The 18885-nt window shown below is 42.1% G+C and overlaps 1 protein-coding gene across 6 annotated transcripts in view; it reads left to right on the top strand.

The window, feature by feature from the left end:
• PARP4 (poly(ADP-ribose) polymerase family member 4) overlaps positions 1-18885 on the top strand; it is a 117058-nt gene that overhangs the window by 4536 nt on the left and 93637 nt on the right. For 4 of the 6 annotated variants that reach the window (XM_086715567.1, XM_086715564.1, XM_086715559.1 and 1 more), the window contains 5 exons: positions 9388-9520; positions 12718-12919; positions 15480-15546; positions 16439-16514; positions 17489-17605. In XM_086715567.1, coding sequence (XP_086571693.1) covers positions 9389-9520; positions 12718-12919; positions 15480-15546; positions 16439-16514; positions 17489-17605 — 594 coding nt within the window. In that variant the 5' untranslated portion in view covers position 9388. Of the gene's footprint in view, positions 1-2910; positions 3203-9387; positions 9521-12717; positions 12920-15479; positions 15547-16438; positions 16515-17488; positions 17606-18885 lie in introns of those variants that run through there. The other 2 variants (XM_025924526.2, XM_086715571.1) reach the window with 2 other exon arrangements.

Raw genomic sequence — 18885 nt, 5'->3', positions numbered from 1 at the left:
TCTTCTTTCTAGTTATATCAAATACTGAAATTGGGTATTGAAGTCTTCAACTATTATTTTAGAACTATCTTATTTCCCCCCTTCAATTCATCAGTATTTGCTTCAGATATTTTGGGGCTCTGTTGTTAGAAATGTATATATTTATAAATGTTCTATTTTTTAATGTATTGACTCATTTATTAATATATAATGTCCTTTGTTTCTTATAACAATTTTTTAATGTTTATTTATATTTGAGAAAGGGAGGGGCAGAGAGAGGGAGACTCAGAATCTGAAGCAGGCTCCAGGCTCTGAGCTGTCAACACAAGCCCGATGCAGGGCTCAAACTCACAAGCCATGAGATCATGACCCAAGCCAAAGTCAGACACTTAACCGACTGAGACACCCAGGCTTCCCTCTTGTAACCAGTTTTGACTTACATTTATTTTTTTCCCCAGAAATTCTAAAAGGTTTATTTTGTGTCTGATGCTGGATGGTGGAGCTCAATGGTCAAGAAAGAATTCTTAAGATGTTTTATGGTGCAGGGGTGCCTGGGTGGCTCAGTCCGTTGAGCATCTGACTCTTGATTTCAGCTCAGGTCACGATCCCAGGGTCATGGGATCAGGCCCTGCGTCCAGCTCCATGCTTAGCATGGAGCCTGCATAAGATTCTCTCTCTTCTTTTGCCCCTGTCCCCCAATAGTGTGCTTTCTCTCTCTCTCAAATAATAGTAGTAATAATAATAATAATAATAATAAAGATGTTTTACAGTGCAAAAAGGTGTTTTTATTATAGCATGGGGACAGAAACTGTGGGCAGAAAGATCTCCATTGTGATTGTGAGGAGTGACTGATTATATGCGTTTTCTATCCTATGGAGGGGAAGGTGACATTAGGGCTCCGGGAAATATAGGTTCCTGGAGATCTGACTGTGTTTTTCTTTGGGCACCAGGGTGGCTCAGTCAGTTAAGTGTCTGACTCTTGATCTCAGTTCAGGTTTTGATCTAAGGGTTTTGAGTTAATGCCCTGCATTGGGCTCCACGCAGGGCATGAAACCTATTTTAAAAAGAAAAAAAAGGGGCTCCTGGGTGGCTCAGTCAGTTAAGTGTCCGACTATGGCTCAGGTCTTGATCTCCCAGTTCATGAGTTCAAGCTCCATGTAGGGCTGTGTGCTGACAGCTTATAGCCTGGAGCCTGCTTTGGATTCTGTCTCTCTCTCTGCCCCTTCCCCACGCCCACTCTCTCTCTCTCAAAAATAAACACTGAAAAAAATTAAAGGAAAAAGACTTTTTCTTGTAAATCATTAAGATTTACAAACTATAGTGGAGTTTCACATTCTGCATGACTGCAATCTTGACCAATTGACCATTTGTTTCTCCCCTTCCTTTGTTCTTAAGCAGTCACCAGTGCTTGAGGAATTGTTACAGATATCCGCCTTAAGGAGGAGGGGGGTTGTGGGGAGTCAGTTTGCATTTTGCTCTCAGCTTGCCTTTTGCTCTCATCAGCATTAGGCAGCCTAAAGATCAGCCAGAAATAGAAACTTATGGTGTTCTTAAGTCTTTTCTGAGCATGAGTCCTGGGCATGTGTGAGCTTTTTAGATGCACCTGTGTACACAGCTTTTCAAAGCCCTTATTCCTCTAGGAAATCTCATTCCTGGCTGTTCCTCTCATGCTTTTCCTCCCAGGCCTTCAGCCTGTCTGTACTTTGTACTAACTGTTTGTTGGGATTTGTTGTCCCACGCAGCAAGTTTGCTCACTTGCCTTTCAGTGTTTTGGAGGTGAGTGCCCGAAGTAGCTATTTATCTGCCCTGAGAAAGTCTGAGTTAGGGGAAACAAAGGCAAGCCCACTGTATCAGTCCTTCACGGAACCCCCAGACAGGTCAAAACAGACAAACATAATTCCTTAGGACAAAGTCTGCTCTGCTCTGCTCCCTCCAGAACCAGATTATCTACACTGGGAATGAGGGCTGGCAAAGGGAGCGGAACGGGTTAAAACATGTAAGAACCTCCTACCTTGTTTCCTCCGCCTTTCTCCTGGTTACACATCTGCTTGTTTGCTGTCAACTTTTGACTATTGTCTGGGTTAAGATAAGGTGGTTTCTGAGTTTTCGTCTGGTTTTTTAAAATGTTCTTGGGGAGGGATGGACCCTGGGACTCCCTACTATGCCAGTTTTGCTTAATGTCACCTAAGCTGATTCATATACCACTCTGTAAGGTAATGATGGGGCGCCTGGGTGGTTCAGTCAGTTAAGCATCTGACTGTTGGTTTTGGCTCAGATCACGATCTCAGTTTGTGAGATCCAGCCTCTTGTTGGGCTCTGTGCTGACAGCATGGAGCCTGCTTGGGATTCTCTCTCTGCCCCTCCCCTGTGCACACAAGTATGGATGTGCACTCTCTCTGTCTCTCTCTCTCTCTCGCTCTCAAAATAAAGAAACGTTACAAAAGACAAAGGAAATGGAGGTCCCAGTAAAGTACCTTGTTGGCAATCCCGAGTAATAAATAGTAGAGTCTGGATTCAAACCCACACCCTCTCTACATCTTTTCTATTCTCATTTAATTCAGTAGCTGGTGAATTTTATTGTTTTCCTATTATTTTACCCCCTACTCGATGAATCTCAGCCCCCACTTCTCCGGAATGGCAGGTATATATTTATACCTACGTGAGAACATTACCACAAGCTTCAAACTCAGGAAGTCCTAAACTAAATTTCATTATCTTACCCTTTTGCTCCTCCAATCTCACACCCTCCCGAAATTTGCTTCTCTTCTGTTCCCAGTAATTACTCTCACTTCTCAGTTAAATGGCAGCACCAACCACCCACTTTCACCAAACTGCAACTTTGGAGTTACCCTCACTGCCAAATCCTGACCAAAAAATGAAACTGAAAAAATGCGGAACCCTCAATCCGATCCAGGAAGAGAAACCCTACCCGAGCCCAACGCCTCACTCCTGGGCGACCGCCCGCAATCTTCAGGCTAGGAGCCCTAGGTCCTCGGGGGCGCGGCCTTGGGAGGCAGCCAAGGGCGGGCTTCCGGCAGCGTTCTCACTGGCTGGGCTTGGCTGCCGCACCCCGGTTCAGCGCCGGAGCCTGGAGCCGGGAATCCGGAATCCGGAAACAATCCCGGCAGGAGCGCTGGTAGCCGAGAACGGCGGCTGCGGGGACATCGGGAGCCGGGAGCACCAGGAGCCGGGGGCGTGCAGAGTGGGCGGGATTCCCTGGCAGGTGCGTTGGCGCCCCTGGGTGGCCGACCCGGCCCGGCGCAGGCCCGCCGCCCTCCGGGTGGTCCTGTAGTCTAAGGCCTGAAGGTGGTCGTGTCGACGCCGCGGCTGACCGTGGTTTCGCAGTTGTCTTCCCAGCCCTGGCTACTGCGGCGCGCTCCCCTCGGGGGCGGGGGGGAGGGGTTGGAGTGTTCTCGTGCGAGTCGCCGGCCCAGGTGACAGGACACAGGTGGGGCCGCCACGAGGAGCTGGCCCTCAGAGCGGGGGGTCTCTGACGCGTCCCGGCTCGGCTGGGGGGGGGGGGGGGGGGATGAACAGATCGCAGTAGAAGTCAACGTTTCTTGTTCCCAGTATGCAGACAGCCTTTCTTCTTCAAGTTAGGTATCAAAGGAAACTTTTCATAAAAATACAGTATTTTGGTGAATAAGCAGGGAATGTAATATGACTTCATAATTAGGAACACCGTGATAGAAGTATTTAATGTTTATGTTGAAGATCAAAGTTGAAAACTTGGAAATCCGTTAAATACTTCCTGCAGGGAATGCCGAATGACTCATCCAGAGGACTGAGTAGGTAGACGTCAGCTTCTAGAATAACAAGGCTTTGCTGAGTGTTCAACCTTTCGATTCTGGATTGCAAAATGACAATAAACATAAAAATATTTAAAGTGCAGTATTGTGAAAAAGGAGGATTCACTCTCAATATGTGTGTATTGTGGATTTTTAAGGTACATTTGACTTGACCGTTTATGCAGTAAACATTTATTACGTTCTGTGTGCTTAGAGATATAATATTCCATGGGAATAGAAGCAGTACCAAAGTAGGTGGTCTTTGCTTTTTAGGGGTTTATTAGTCCCACTAGGGGAGTGTGGTATTGATGCAGTGTGGGTCCAAATATGCAAATAATTAGAAATAGAAGGCTTTTCTATAATCCTAGGCTTTAATTGATGCATGAAAGACTTTTTAGTAAGCAGACATTTATTGAATGCCTACTGTGTACCAAAAGTGAGCTAGATTCTAGGGATATAAAGATAAACAAGGCACAGCCCCTCAAATAGCATTGATCCTCGTAGAGAAATTGATAAGAGTGGAGAACAGCCAGTGATTATCCACAGATGTGTGATGAAAGCTGCCAGGCTGTAGGGTTGTTGAGAGGGCCAGAGCAGGGCAGCAAATCAGAGGGAGAAGGGTTCCAGAAAGAGCTACTGTCTAGGGAGATACTGAGGCTTTCAAAGAGGAAGAAATGCCCATTTGTAAAGACACGAAAATGCAAGGCAGTAAGCCTCTTGCTTCCAACTGCACCACTGGTTTTTGGGTAGAGTAGCTGGAATTTGGGAGGAGTTGCTCAGGAAATTTCTCAGTTGCTGGGGATGTATGCTCTAGTCCTGTGTCCCTAACACAGGGCCTGATGGATGGAAGACACTCAGAGATCTCATATGTATGTAGTAGGCCCGGGTAAAAATATGCAGAGATGCTGACTGTTGTTTAGGAAAAGCTTGGAAAGCAGGGAGAGACTGGAGGCACATGTCTCTTGGGAGAGCTGCTAGCCAGGAGAGGCCACATACTGCAGAGAGACACCACATACAATCTGTAGGAAGACAGAAGTCAAGGCCTGATTTGAGATTGCATAGAACTTAGAGTCTGTTTCTCTACCTCCTGTGTGGCCCCAGCTGCTAAGAATGGGCCAGAGTTTGATAAAATGTTTGTTTAGGGGTGCCTGGGTAGCTCAGTCGGTAGAGCGTCCAACTTTGGCTCAGGTCATGATCTCACAGTGTGTGAGTTCCCTTCGGGCTCTGTGCTGGCAGCTCAGAGCCTGGAGCCTGCTTCGAATTCTGTGTCTCCCTCTCTTTCTGCTCCTCCCCCACTCATGCTCTGTCTCTCTCTCTCTCTCTCTCAAAAATACATAAACATTAAAAAAAAATTTTAATGTTTGTTTATACTTTGATTTCACAAAATTGTGAATGTACTTAATGCCACTGAGCTGTCCGCTTAAGAATGGTTAAAATGGTAAATTTTATGTTAGGTCCATTTTACACCAAAATAAAGGCTAAAAAATATCTATGTAATAAGTTTAAAACATGTTCTTCAAAGTGTATTTTCTAATGAATAATTTTCACTAACCAAATATCTGATGACTTGGGGAAAAGTTAAATTACACATAGCCACTACAAATATTTTCAAAGAATATTTAGTGATATGGGCAAATTCTCATTACAAGGTGGCTCAGTAAGTTAAGCGTTAGACTTTGGCTCAGGTAATGATCTCGCGGTTCTAGGTTTGAGCCCTGTGTCAGGCCCTGTGCTGGCAGCTCAGAGCCTGGAGCTAGCTTCAGATTCCCTCTCTCTCTGCCCCTTGCCTGCCCATACACTCAGGCTCTCTCTCTCTCTCTCTCTCTCTCTCTCTTTCAAAAATAAACATCTAAAAAACATTTTTTTAAGTTAGATAAAAGAGGCGCTATAAAATACAATAAATAATATTCACAAATATATATTTTTATAAAAATAATTTGTAAAATATATTGATACAGGAAAGAATAATATCAAAGATATTGAAAGAAATATCAAAATATCAACAGTGGAGTTATTTCCCGATAGAGGGATCATAGGTACTTTAAAATTTTTTTTAATGTTTTTATTCATTTTTGAGACACAGAGAGACAGAGCATGAGCAGGGGAGGATCAGAGAGAGAGGGAGACACAGAATTCAAAGCAGGCTCCAGGCTCTGAGCTGTCAGCACAGAGCCTGACGCAGGGCTCAGACTGACGGACTGTGACATCATGACCTGAGCCGAAGTTGGATGCCCAACCGACTGAGCCACCCAGGCGCCCCTCATAGGTACTTTTTTAAAACAACTTTACAGACATATAAGTTATATACCATTAATTTCACCCATTTTAATTGCATGATTCAAAGATTTTTAATAAAGTTACCAAATTGTGCATCATCACCATAATCTACCTTCGAACATTTCCATCACTGTATGTGCTCTTTATTTTTCTTTGTACTGTTTAACCTACTTTGGGGGAGAAGTTATTTCTATAAAGACAAATTCATAGTAATTTCCTAGGAACTTTAGGCAAAACTGAAAAGTAATACAATTTAAGCTAAATATAAATTAACAAAAATAAAAATTATTTGAACTCTGACTCAGTATTGTTTAGGATTTTAGGTCTGTTCTCTAAGACAATCATGGGAGTTGCAAACAAAGATTTACATATAGGGATATACATTTTAGCTTTGGTTTTGATGCCAAAAAGTAGAAATAATTTACTTGCCCAGCAATATAGAAATAGTTCATTTATGATACATATCTCAGATAGTCTCTGTTAAAAATGTTTTCCAAGAATGTTTAATGATTTAATGCTAATGACAAAATGCTGCCATAATGCAAGATAAGTATTGTGAATATGGTATGATTTCAATTTTGATAATAAAATAGTCAATTACAGTACATACACGTAGAAAAAAAACCTGGAAGAAAAAGCAAAAGAAATTGTTAACATGACCTCTATGTTTTGAAATTATTTTGCTGTTATGCAGTTCTGAATTTTCCACATTTTCTAAGATGAGCACGAATGACTTTCTATTAGAAAACATTTTTGGGAGGGTGCCTGGGTGGCTCAGTCGGTCGAGTGTCCAACTTCGGTTCAGGTTATGATCTCGCGGTCCGTGAGTTCAAGCCCTGCGTCGGGCTCTGTGCTGGCAACTCAGAGCCTGGAGCCTGTTTTGGATTCTGTGTCTCCCTCTCTCTCTGACCCTCCCCCGTCCATGCTCTGTCTCTCTCTGTCTCAAAAATAAATAAGCGTTAAAAAAAAAAATTAAAAACAAAACAAAACATTTTTTTACAGACCAGGTCAGAGGACTTAAGAACTCACCCAGGACAGATCTGGAGAGGTGGATCCGAGCAGCCACGCCCACCCAGCCTTCCCTGTCCAACAGTGGCAGGATGCATTACATAGAGACTTTTCTGAAAATTTTTAAAGATTCATTAGAGAGTTTTAGTGTTTTGTTTGTTTTTTAACTGTCAGAGATTAAAAGCAAGACAGATTAATCTGAATGACATAGTGTGATAACTTTCACAGTATCCATCAGCAGCTCTCCCATCTACAAACCCTGACAAGTATGAACCAATTCAAACATAAAAGGCAATCAACACATAGAAAGTAAGTAAATATTAATGCTATGGAAGGGCAGAATTAGATCAAGGGACTTCAGTTTAACCAGATGTCATAAGAAAAAAATTTGAACCCCCTTTGTTCGTTTACTGGACAGATACTACTAGGTCCTGGGTAGGATACACAAGTGTAGGGTGGGGATAGGGAGAAGAGTCCCAGGGAGAAGGAACAGCATGTGTGAAGGCCCTGAGGACCCAACTTGGGGTTTTTGCCAACCTGGAGAAAAAAGCCAGTGTGGCCAGGGCAGAGTGAGAGAGAGGTCCAGGAGGAGGCTGTGGGGAGAGTGGCCAGGCCTTGAACCATAGTAAGAAATTTAAATTTCATTTGAAACATAATTTTAAGAAAAAAGTTCTGCAGCTACAGCGTGGAGATTAGAAGCAGAGAGGAGCAGAAGTGGGGAGAGGAGTCAGGACTCCACTGATGGGGGCATGGGCCAGGGTGACAACAGAGACGGAGACGGGGAAAGTGGATAGGTTCCACTTGTGCTTAGGGGTGGTGAGAAGGAGCTGCTGATCGCCGAAGGGGGTAAGACAGGGAGAAATCAAGGGTAGCACCCAGTGGCTTGAGGGGCCAGCAGCACCCGGCATCCACTTGCCTAGAGGGGAACAGGGGGGAGGCCTAGGTTGCGCACTTGGTAAGTCTGGGTGCCTGAAGCGCACACATGGGGGAGGCAGTGGGCATTTTGTCCCAAATGAGGGGTGGCCCTCACGTAGGCAGCATTTAGGGCCTTGAGGAATGGGCACCATTGCTCATCGAAGGAGACTGGAGTGGGGACTCCAGCCTGGGAGAACTGGGCGTTCGAGAGGGAGGTGGAGTTTAAGAAGAAACCCGGAACCCCGAGCTCTAGGTCTGGCGGGAGGCTGGGCCCCCGTAGGCGCAGCCCCGGGAGACTGGCGGTGTCCCGTGGTCCTAGAGCCCGCCAACTATCGGCCTCACTCGGAGGTCAGACCTGGGAGCCCCTTTCCCCAAACATCAGCTTATTTGGGAGAACCTGTTAGAGATGACTCCAGTTTTAAAAAATTGACAAATAGCTACTGTGAATTAAATCAGTATCTCACCATTTATTAGTTTATTGTTAAACACCCATAAAATTTCTTTCAAATCAAAATACGCTCATTTTTCTTAGGAGTAATCTTTTTTTTTTTTTTAATTTTTTTTTCAACATTTATTTATTTTTGGGACAGAGAGAGACAGAGCATGAACGGGGGAGGGGCAGAGAGAGAGGGAGACACAGAATTGGAAACAGGCTCCAGGCTCTGAGCCATCAGCCCAGAGCCCGACGCGGGGCTCGAACTCACGGAGCGCGAGATCGTGACCTGGCTGAAGTCGTACGCTTAACCGACTGCGCCACCCAGGCGCCCCCTTAGGAGTAATCTTTAATGTAATTTGGAAAGTATGACAATAAAAGAAATTGAATTAACATACAGATATCTTTCCCTTTAAACATAAATTGTATATGTTTGTTACTAATTGCTCAATTTTTCTCCAGAATGACTTAACGGAAACCGACATAACTAATGGGTCTCTTTGATTTTATAGAATTATATATAAATATCCATGGTTTCATTATCACATAGTATTTTTAATTTAGAAATAAGTGCTTCTATATTCTTAAACCACACACTTGATCTATAACTAAAATCTGTACGTTTTCATTTAGCTATATATTATGCACCTATACCAATGTATTTCGGGTGTCATAATATCAGACGTAAAAACTAGAAATGATTCTAAAACTAATATACTTATTGCAGGTTTGACGATTGTCCAATTTTTGTGGTTAAACGTGATTGCAATGCCTTTTTAAAATGCCCAGCTTCCCACAGTTTGCATGTAGAGCAATTCTAGATTCAGTCAGTTGTATTCACTGAGAAGAGAATCCTTTAAAACTATCTTTCACTGTTGTATTCACAGTGTATTCTAGAGCAATTCTAGATTCAGTCAGTTGTATTCACTGAGAAGAGAATCCTTTAAAACTATCCTTCAAATGACTTGAAACTTTTTTTTCCTGCAGGATGACTGTGGGGATCTTTGCAAATTGTACCTTCTGTTTGAAAGTCAAGCACTTACCTCGTCAACAGAAGAAAAAGCTACAAAATGACATTAAGGAGAATGGTGGAAAATTTTCCTTTTTATTAAATCCTCAGGTATTTGCAGATTTTGTAAGAACTGTGTGGTAAACACTGTGCATTAAGGGAGGGTAGGTTGGGGAGCCAGGATAGCTCAGTGGGTAGAGCATGTGACTCTTGACTCGGGGTCTTGAGCTCAAGCTCCACATTGGAGGTAGAGCTTATCTTAAAATAGTAAGATTAAGACATTTTTTTAAAAAGGGAGAGCAGGTCATGGTTAGAAGAGTAAGCAGAGAAAATTGGCAGCAGGAGAAAGTCACCGAAAGCAGGTGAAATTGTGACATTGCCAACAGGGAAGTGGACTGGAGAAAGGCAGAGGAGGGAAGACCATCATCCCACCTTCTCTCCATTGCTGTGAGCTGTAGGGAAATCCTACATGCCCTGTGAATCTGAGGATACTAGAGCATAACCAAAGATATAAATAGAAATAATTTCAGACCAGCCAAATCTATTCTCAAAGGAGAAAAATTATGGGGTACAGTGTTCTGCAAAAAGCCCTCTATCCAGGGGCACCCAGGTGGCTCAGTTGGTTAAGTGCCCGACTCTTGATTTTGGCTCAGGTCATGATCTCATGTTTTGTGAAGTAGAGCCCTGCGTTGGGCTCTGCGCTGATGGCACGGAGCCTGTTTGGGATTCTCTCTCTCTCTCTCTCTCTGTCTCTCTCTGTCTCTCTCTGTCTCTCTCTCTCTCTCTCTCTCTCCCTGCCCCTCCCTCTTGTGAGTGCATGCTTTCTCTCTCCCAAAATAAATAAGTAAACATTAGAGAAAAGAGCTCTCTGTGTAATCACTCACCAGTCTGTCAACCCTGGAGTGTCACCTGTACGGTGTGACCTGTAAGGGACAGAGAGGAAAACATGCATTGCAGACTGATCTTTGTGATACAGCTTGTATTGCTTGTTTTGTTTATTTAAAACCTGAAGGGAGCTTCCCTCTTTTGAAATGAATTGTAGGCCTGACAGTTTAAATATAGAATTTTGGCAGCTGGATGAAATCTTAAAAATGATTAAGGCTAACCTCTTCTTTTTTAAACACTTCATCATAATGAAATTAAAGTCTGAAGTCATTGGATCCCAGGCTTCCAAACGCCAGGCTTGCCCCTGTCTGTTGCTCCTTCCTGTGTTGCTGAACTGATGGGTGACTTCAGCCGGCCCCTTCCTGAACCAGATCCCCGGGGCTTGCTGCCAGCGAATGTGGTTTTTCTATGAAGTATGTTCAACGCCAGTGGGATACTAGGTGCTTTCTGGCACTTAAGTAGTTTGCCTGTGGTTATCAGAAACGGAATGTCTCTATTTACCTCCAGTTTAAGCAGAACTGCATAACTTTCCTTATACAGCTTCCCTCACTTGCTTGTCTCACCATTTTTTTGGGTGGATGGATGATTCATGACTGTTACACCTTCTCAGTTTATCTTCTGGGTAAAGAATAAAGAATAGCATCATGGTCTCTCCCTATTTGGAATTTCCCACATACTTTGAGTGCAACCTTTTTGAAAGTTATGTTGTCAATGTACATACATTTTTGAAATGTGCTTACCAGGTATTATAACCAAGGAGACAGCTGGGTATGTATTGTTGAGGAATGAGCTCCAAGATAAATTGCCAAGTGGAAAAGCACATTCAGAGCAGCATGTTTAGGGTGCTGCCATTTGTGGCTAAACACAGGGCTGTGTGCTTACGTGTGTGTTGCCTATGTGTACAATAGCTCTAGAAGGATACTCCAGAAGTTACAACAGGTGCCGCTGGGGAGAGTAACTGGGAACAATGGTGGGGAATATGTTAATTTATTATTATTATTACTACTGTACTTTTTAGATTTTCTACAATGTACATATACTCTTTATTGCAAAATAAATTAATAAAATTACAACTTAATGGGGCACCTGACTGGCTCAGTTGGTTGAGCATCCAACTCTTGATTTCAGCTCAGGTAATGATCCCAGGGTCATGGGATTGAGCCCTGTGTCAGGCTCCTTATTCAGCATGGAGCCTACTTGAGATTCTCTCTCCCTCTCTCTCTCTCTCTCTCTCTCCCCTCCCTCCCTCTTCCCCCCTTTACCCCTCTTCCCTGCTCATACTTTCTCTCTAAAATAACATTTTTTAAAAGTTAAAAAAAATAAAGTTAAAAAAATAAAAATAAATAAAATTACAAGTTAGCAAATTAAATAAATAATGAATACCTTTTGAATCTGCCATTCTACTCTTAAGAAAATAATTAAACAAGTGTACAAGAAGATATTCAGCACAGCTTTGTTTAGAGGAGTGAAAATTTGGAAATAACCCCTAGGGTTGGTTAATCCATTGTGGTACATTCATATCCATACTCTTTATTTTTTACATTTTTTATTTTTTATTATTATTTACTTTAATTTTAATTTTATGTTTTTATTGTAGAGAGAGAGTGAGAGAGAGCAAGCGCTAGCAAGGGAGAGGGGCAGAGGGAGAGAAAGAATCTTAAGCAAGCTCCACGCTCAGCATGGAGTCCAATGCAGGGCTTGATCCCATGACCCTGGTATCATGATCTGAGCTGAAATCAAGAGTGGAATGCTCACTCAGATACTCAGACTCAGACCACTCAGGCACCCCATATCCATACTCTTTAAAAACTGTGGGGGCACCTGGGTGGCTCAGTCAGTTAAGTGTCTGACTTTGGCTCAGGTGGTGGTCTCACGGCTCATTAATTCGAGCCCTGGGTCAGGCTCTGAGTGGACAGCTCAGAGCCTGGAACTTGCTTCAGATTCTGTCTCCATCTCTCTCTGCCCCTCCCCTGCTTGCTCTCTGTCACTCTCTCTTTCTGTCTCAAATATAAGTAAAACATTAAAAATTTTTTCAAAATAACCTGTTGATTTTGGGGGCACCTGGGTGGCTCAGTTGGTTAAGTGTCTGACTTTGGCTCAAGTACTGATCTCACGGTTCATGAGTTCGAGCCCTCCATGCACTGTCAGCATATGCTTTGGATCCTCTGTCTCCCTCTCTCTCTGCCCCTCCCCTGTGTGCACACTCTCTCTCTCAAAAATAAACATTAAAAAAAAAAACTTGATTTTTTTTTAACTTTTATGTAACTAAAACTTATATTATTTATAAGGGTTCTAGAAAGCTGAGAATGATTACTACACATTATCTTCAAGATTCTTTAAGGGTGAAAATTGCAGATACAAGTAATATATTTAGATATTATTTTTACAAGTACATAATGATTTGGTTCTTTTTTTTTTCTAAGTGCACACATATAATCTTAGATAATGCTGATGTTCTGAGCCAGTATCAACTGAACTCTATCCGAAAGAACCATATCCATATAACAAACCCAGATTTTATATGGGAATCTATCAAAGAAAGGAGACTCTTGGACGTAACGAATTATGATCCTAATAAGTCACCAGACATCATACCACCTCCTTGTCAAAAGGCAAGCAGTTCTGGTAAGTATTTTATATCAAGTACTTAATATATTATAGGTGCTATAATAAACATTTTGGTTTGTCCAAGATAGTATAGTCAAAGGATTGTCCAAAAATATTACAAAAATAGGGGTGCCCGGGTGGCTCAGTCAGTTAAGCATCGGACTCTTGATTTGGGTTCAGGTCATGATCTTACAGTTCATGAGATTGAGGCCCGTGTTGGGCTCTGTGCTGACAGAGCAGAGCCTGCTTTGGATTCCCCCTCACTGTCTCTCTCTGCCCTTCCCCTGCACGCATACACATGTGTGCACTCTCTCTCTCAAAATAAATAAACTTAAAAAAAAAAAGAAATATGACAAAAATAATTAAACTTCTTATCTAGAATATAGGCAAATAGTGGACAAAAGACTACTTTAGCAATAGGAATAAATTTCTTAATATCCAATCTAATGTGATCAGATTCAAAAAGACTACAAAAACACTGATAATCTCAGAAAACTTGATGTGTAATTTTATCTGGGAAGGGGAAGAAACTTTGTGTTTAAAAAATTATGACTGGAAATTTTATGATTAGCATTTTGCTAAATAAGTTCTTTCCAAAAGATGATCTCTCCAAAGGAAACATATCTCCTTTATAGACCAGATTTTATTTTGGAATCTGGCCAAGAGCAAGCCTTTGGACATAGAGAAATGCAGTCTTCATGAGACACATCAAAAGTCAAGCAGTTCTGATAAATAATAATTTATAGTAAGCACATGATATATGTTAGGTACCATATTGTGTATATAAATTGTATTATTTATGAGAATTTTAGAAATCTAAATGTTTGGTATGGTGCAGCCTCTTTAGACAAATGATTGTCCAGAAATGCTGTCATCAGACTTTCTTGCTCTCAGGAAATGGTAGCTAAAACAAAATAGGCAGAATGGTAAACTCCTCCAGGGGTGCCTGGGTGGTTCAGTTGGTTAAGCATCTGACTTCAGCTCAGGTCATGATCTCATGGTTTGTGAGTTCGAGCCCCCCATCAGGCTCTGTGCTGACAGCTCAGAGCCTGGAGCCTGCTTCAGATTGTGTCTCCCTCTCTCTCTGCTTCTCCCCTGCTTGCACTCTGTCTCTCTCTCTTTCTCAAAAATAAATTAACATTAAAAAAAAAAAAGAATAGTAAACTCCTTTTACATTGAAAATGTTTTTCAACATCCAGAATAATACCCTCGGATTTGGAATTACTATAACTACATTGACGCCTTTTGATATCTTGATAGCATATATATATATATACACACATATACGTATTATTTTATTTTAGAGATAGCATGCAAGCGGGGAAAAGGGGCAGAGAGAGAGAGAGAGAGAGAGAGAGAATCTCAAGCAGCTCCACACCCCAGCATGGAGCCCAACATGTTGCTCGATCTCACCACCCTGGGATCATGAGCCAAGCCAAAATCAAGAGTCGGATGCTTAATCGACTGAGCCACCAGGCACCCCTTGGTAGCATAATTAAAACTGGAAAGAAATCCTTTTATAAAAGAAGTTATTCCCTATGTATCATAATGCCATAGACAGTGTTATGATTCTTTTATAAGAAAAACATGAAGCAAAAATTGCTTGGCTTCACATAGGAGCCCTCGAATTTCCCTCCTTTAAACTAAAACATCCCAGTTCCTTCATTTGTGACATGATGGCACTGGGGAACCACTCTGATCCTGCAGCATATTAGAAATGCATTTCATGTTGGGGCACCTGGGTGGCTCAGTCGGTTAAGCGCCAGACTTGGGTTCAGGTCATGATTTCGCTGCTCATGAGTTCGAGCCCCGCATTGGGCTCTGTGCTGACAGCTGAGAGCTGGGAGCTTAGAGCTTGCTTCAGATTCTGTCTCCATCTCTCTGCCTCTCCCCTACTCGTGCTCTGTCTCTGTCTCTGTCTCTCTCTCTCTCTCTCTCTCTCTCTCTATCTCAAATATAAAATAAAACACAAAAAAATTTAAAAAGGAAAAAAAAGAAATGCATTTCATGGGGTGCCTGTGTGGCTTAGTTGGTTAAGTGTCTGACTCTTGAATTTGGCTCAGGTCATGATCCCAAGATTGTGGGATTGAACCCTTGGACTCTGCTGGGCATGGAGCCTGCTTGAGATTCTCTCCCTCTCTCTCTCTCTCTCTCTCTCTCTCTCTCTCTGCCTACCCCTCCCCCACTTGCATGTACATGCTCTCTCTCTCAAAAAGAAGAAAGAAATGCATTTCATAACTATCCTCACCATAATCTTCAGAAGAGAAAAATGCTATTTGAAATTGTATATCTATCAATGAGTTTCACATAATACAGATTTTATTACAATTGTCCTCACATGCCTGTTAAAAGAGAATTTTAATGTATTCTCACCATCTTTTGTCTTTAATCTTTTTGTCCCACCTACTCTGTCCTTAGATCACCAATTTCTATAGCTAATTTGAGGACATCTTTAAAAAAGATACTAGCATGGTAAATATTACCTATACTCAAGAATCTTAACAATTCCAGGGTTTATTGTTGATAATTTTAATAAATCTTTGAGTAGCAAACAAGTGTTTTATTTGTTTTCTCTTAGAAATGACAACAGATGATCTGTCCCAGGACAACTCCACTGAGAAGGAAAACGTTGTGGAACTCACAGAGTAATCTACTTCTGATCATTAAGACTCTCCAGTTTTGCAAAGTATTTTGTAAACCTCAAACACAGTTTTAAAATACTATTAGTATCTCACGTTTCTTGTAGTATTTTTGTTTATCTTGCTTCTCTAATTCTAGGCTTTTATTTATTTAAGACTTTTTACTTCAACTAGTAGAGTGATAATTATTTCCATCTTAGTATTATACAAGATTGGACACGATAGTTGGATTGATTTGAAAAAAGAAAAGTTTTGGGCAGTCTGCTCACCCTGCTACCTTACAGAGAAGCCTTTAGAGTAGAGACAGTCCCTTACTCCTTACCTAATGTGTCAAAAACTGGAAATGACAGCCTTCTGCAAATGGACCATGTGCAGCTTCTTCCAGCATACCCCAAACTGTAATGTCAGTTAAGGGTCACGTTCAGCCTCATTTTATTTGTTAACCGTAGTGTTAAAAGAGAGAGCAAATACCAAAGATAAAAGTACAGATTATGAGAAGTCTGACACTTCTATTTCAAAGGGCTGTTGACTGTAGTCCAGACAATCTCTGGTGTGAGCCTAAGTGATTGGTTTCTAAGGGTCAGAACCCAAGAGGATGCAGGATTGGTGCTCTCTCCAGTGCGCTGGCCTGCTTCTCTTATGCCCTGCCTCTGCTTCAGGACGCCCACCTTCTGATGCAGACGCTCAGTATTTGGCATGAGAACTCTAAAGTTACACGCAGGAGGAATCCAGCTCATTCCATAAGACTTTCTAACCATTTTCAGAATATCTAAGGAGGCATTAGGGACTTAAAATGTATTTTGTATGGAATTAGGAGACATCCAAGAAAAATTTTATGAAAAGGCTCCTTAGTTTAAAAGTCCATTGTAGTGTTTCATTTTTCTTATGCAAATTTCAGGTCTTATACAGAGAATGCTGAAATTCCTCATTTTCCACAAGATTTCGAAGTTGCAAAATATAACACCTTGGAAAAAGTAAGAGCCTGATTTGTAGTTGAAAAAATACCCCCGAATGTCTTCTGATTACTTTTCCTGTTTGATAATTTTCTCATTGTTTTGGAAAATTGTGCATATCCTGAATAAATATTTAATAGATGAGTTGATTTTTAATAGTCAAAAAAATTTTATATTTAAAATGTAACATTTAACCTCTTAGTGTTTTTATTATAAAAGTAATACCTGGGGCGCCTGGGTGGCGCAGTCGGTTAAGCGTCCGACTTCAGCCAGGTCACGATCTCGCGGTTCGTGAGTTCGAGCCCCGCGTCAGGCTCTGGGCTGATGGCTCAGAGCCTGGAGCCTGTTTCCGATTCTGTGTTTCCCTCTCTCTCTCTGCCCCTCCCCCGTTCATGCTCTGTCTCTCTCTGTCCCAAAAATAAAAAAAATTAAAAAAAAAATAAAAAATAAAAAATAAAAGTAATACCTGCTCACAATAAAATATAAACAGTACAAAATATTGATGGGAATTTAAAAGTAAAGGACTTCTTCCGTGTTTATTAATGGCTTCTTGTATTTTAAGAGTAGATTTGACACTATTTACATTATGTTGAATTTCCGTTACCACTCATTAAAAAGAAAAGGAGATAATTCTTTCTCCAGTGTCGTGTAAATGAAAACCCTCGCATTCAAAATGATGCCCCATTTGTATTTTTTAGATATTTTAATGAAATGTAACTTGAAAACAACATTCCTTCTGTGATAGAGAAAATATAAAAAGTGGTATAGTTTAAACACATACAGATAGATCTGTAGTAAAAATACAGGCAGGAGATATACCAAAATATTAATAGTAATTATATCTGTAGTGTGCTTTCTGGTAATTTTTATTTTTTCTTCATACTTTGTGTATTTTCCGAATTGTATCTCGCGTGAACTTATATTGGCTTTATAATCTACATTTTTAAATGGTGCGTGCGGCTTGTTATTTAATGGACACACGACCTATTTTCCAGGTTGGGGCGGAGGGTGGTAAGGCAGTAGCGGTGGTGGAACTGCAGTGCTCCCGGGAGGAGCCCAGGGACGCCGCCTTCCTGATATCCGCACACTTCCTCTCGGCCACCGGCGTCAAGGTATCGATCTTTATATTGATTCGTATGTGTTTATCCACCCTCGTTCATAACTAGTTTCCTTAACATTGGTCAAGGTACCGGCCAATCTGTTACCCTTTTTCTTTTTACCTGGTAAATGGTTTTGAAAAGTTGAGCCGTGTTCTCCGTTGCAATGTAGCAGCTGAAGGAAAGGGGGTGAGAGCGGCACCTTGACTAGAGCCGCACGGGGTTCTTCAATGTCAATAGGGGAATATTCAGCGGGTGCAGGGCACGTGGGCTTCCTGCCCCTGTGTCGAAGCACTTAGGGGAACTTTCCTAACGCACACACTGCTAAAAACCACCCATTCACACACTTTAAGTACCTGCTGAGTACCAAGTGATCTACCAGAAGCCAAAGATAAAAATTACTTAGGGGTGCATGGGTGGCTCCGTCGGTGAGGAGTCTGACTTCAGCTCAGGTCAAGATCTGGCAGTATATGAGTTCAAGCCCCGCCTCAGGCTCTGTGCTGACAGCTCCAACCCTGCAGCCTGCTTCCTTCTGTGTCTCCCTCTCTCTCTCTGCCCCTCCCCCTTTTGCATTCTCTCTCTCTCTCTCTCTCTTAAAAATAAATAAACATTAAAATTTTTTTTTTAAATTACTTCAAACCCTGCCCCTCAGAGGTAGATCACCACCAGGGAAGATTCATGATTGTAACCCTCTGGGACAGAACTGGGACAGAACCCACTGGGACAGAACTGATACTGAAATGTAAAGTATTGTAGGCTCACAAACAACCAGGAAGCCTTTGCAGAGCCCGAGACCTTTGCATTAGGTCACTGTCAAGTCAAGGGCATGGTTCCCATCTGAAACTATTATGACACAAAAATAAATTCAGAACTAATACCTAAAGTTCAAAGCAAATGCTGCCACACCGTCAGGGTGTCTTCCGTTTAGACAGACTTACAAGCAGGAAGCACAGCACCCACAGGGCACACAGACCCTCTTCAGGGGGAGTGGTCCTCGCAGCATGTTACTCAGGCTCTGGATGCTTCTGGCTTTGCCCCCGCTGGAGGTGCCAGCTGTGGTGCCAGGAGGGAGACTCACATCAGGAGGAGGCACGATCTACCTGACGTAGAAAGTCACCCACAGTAGCCCATACCTGTTGTAACATAGGCCTAGGTTGGAGATGTCTTGAAGGGAGATGCCCATCGCTTGCATCACTGCCCTCAGGGAAACCCAAGGCTCAGGTTTCCCACCCACCATTTAAGTTTCATTCATTGAACTCCTGGTCCTGATGCAATTTATTAATGAGAGGTCACTA

Source organism: Puma concolor, chromosome A1, assembly GCF_028749965.1.
Source record: "Puma concolor isolate L17-30 chromosome A1, mPumCon1.1.hap2, whole genome shotgun sequence".
Lineage (NCBI taxonomy): Eukaryota > Metazoa > Chordata > Mammalia > Carnivora > Felidae > Puma > Puma concolor.
This window is presented reverse-complemented; position numbering and strand designations above follow the sequence as displayed.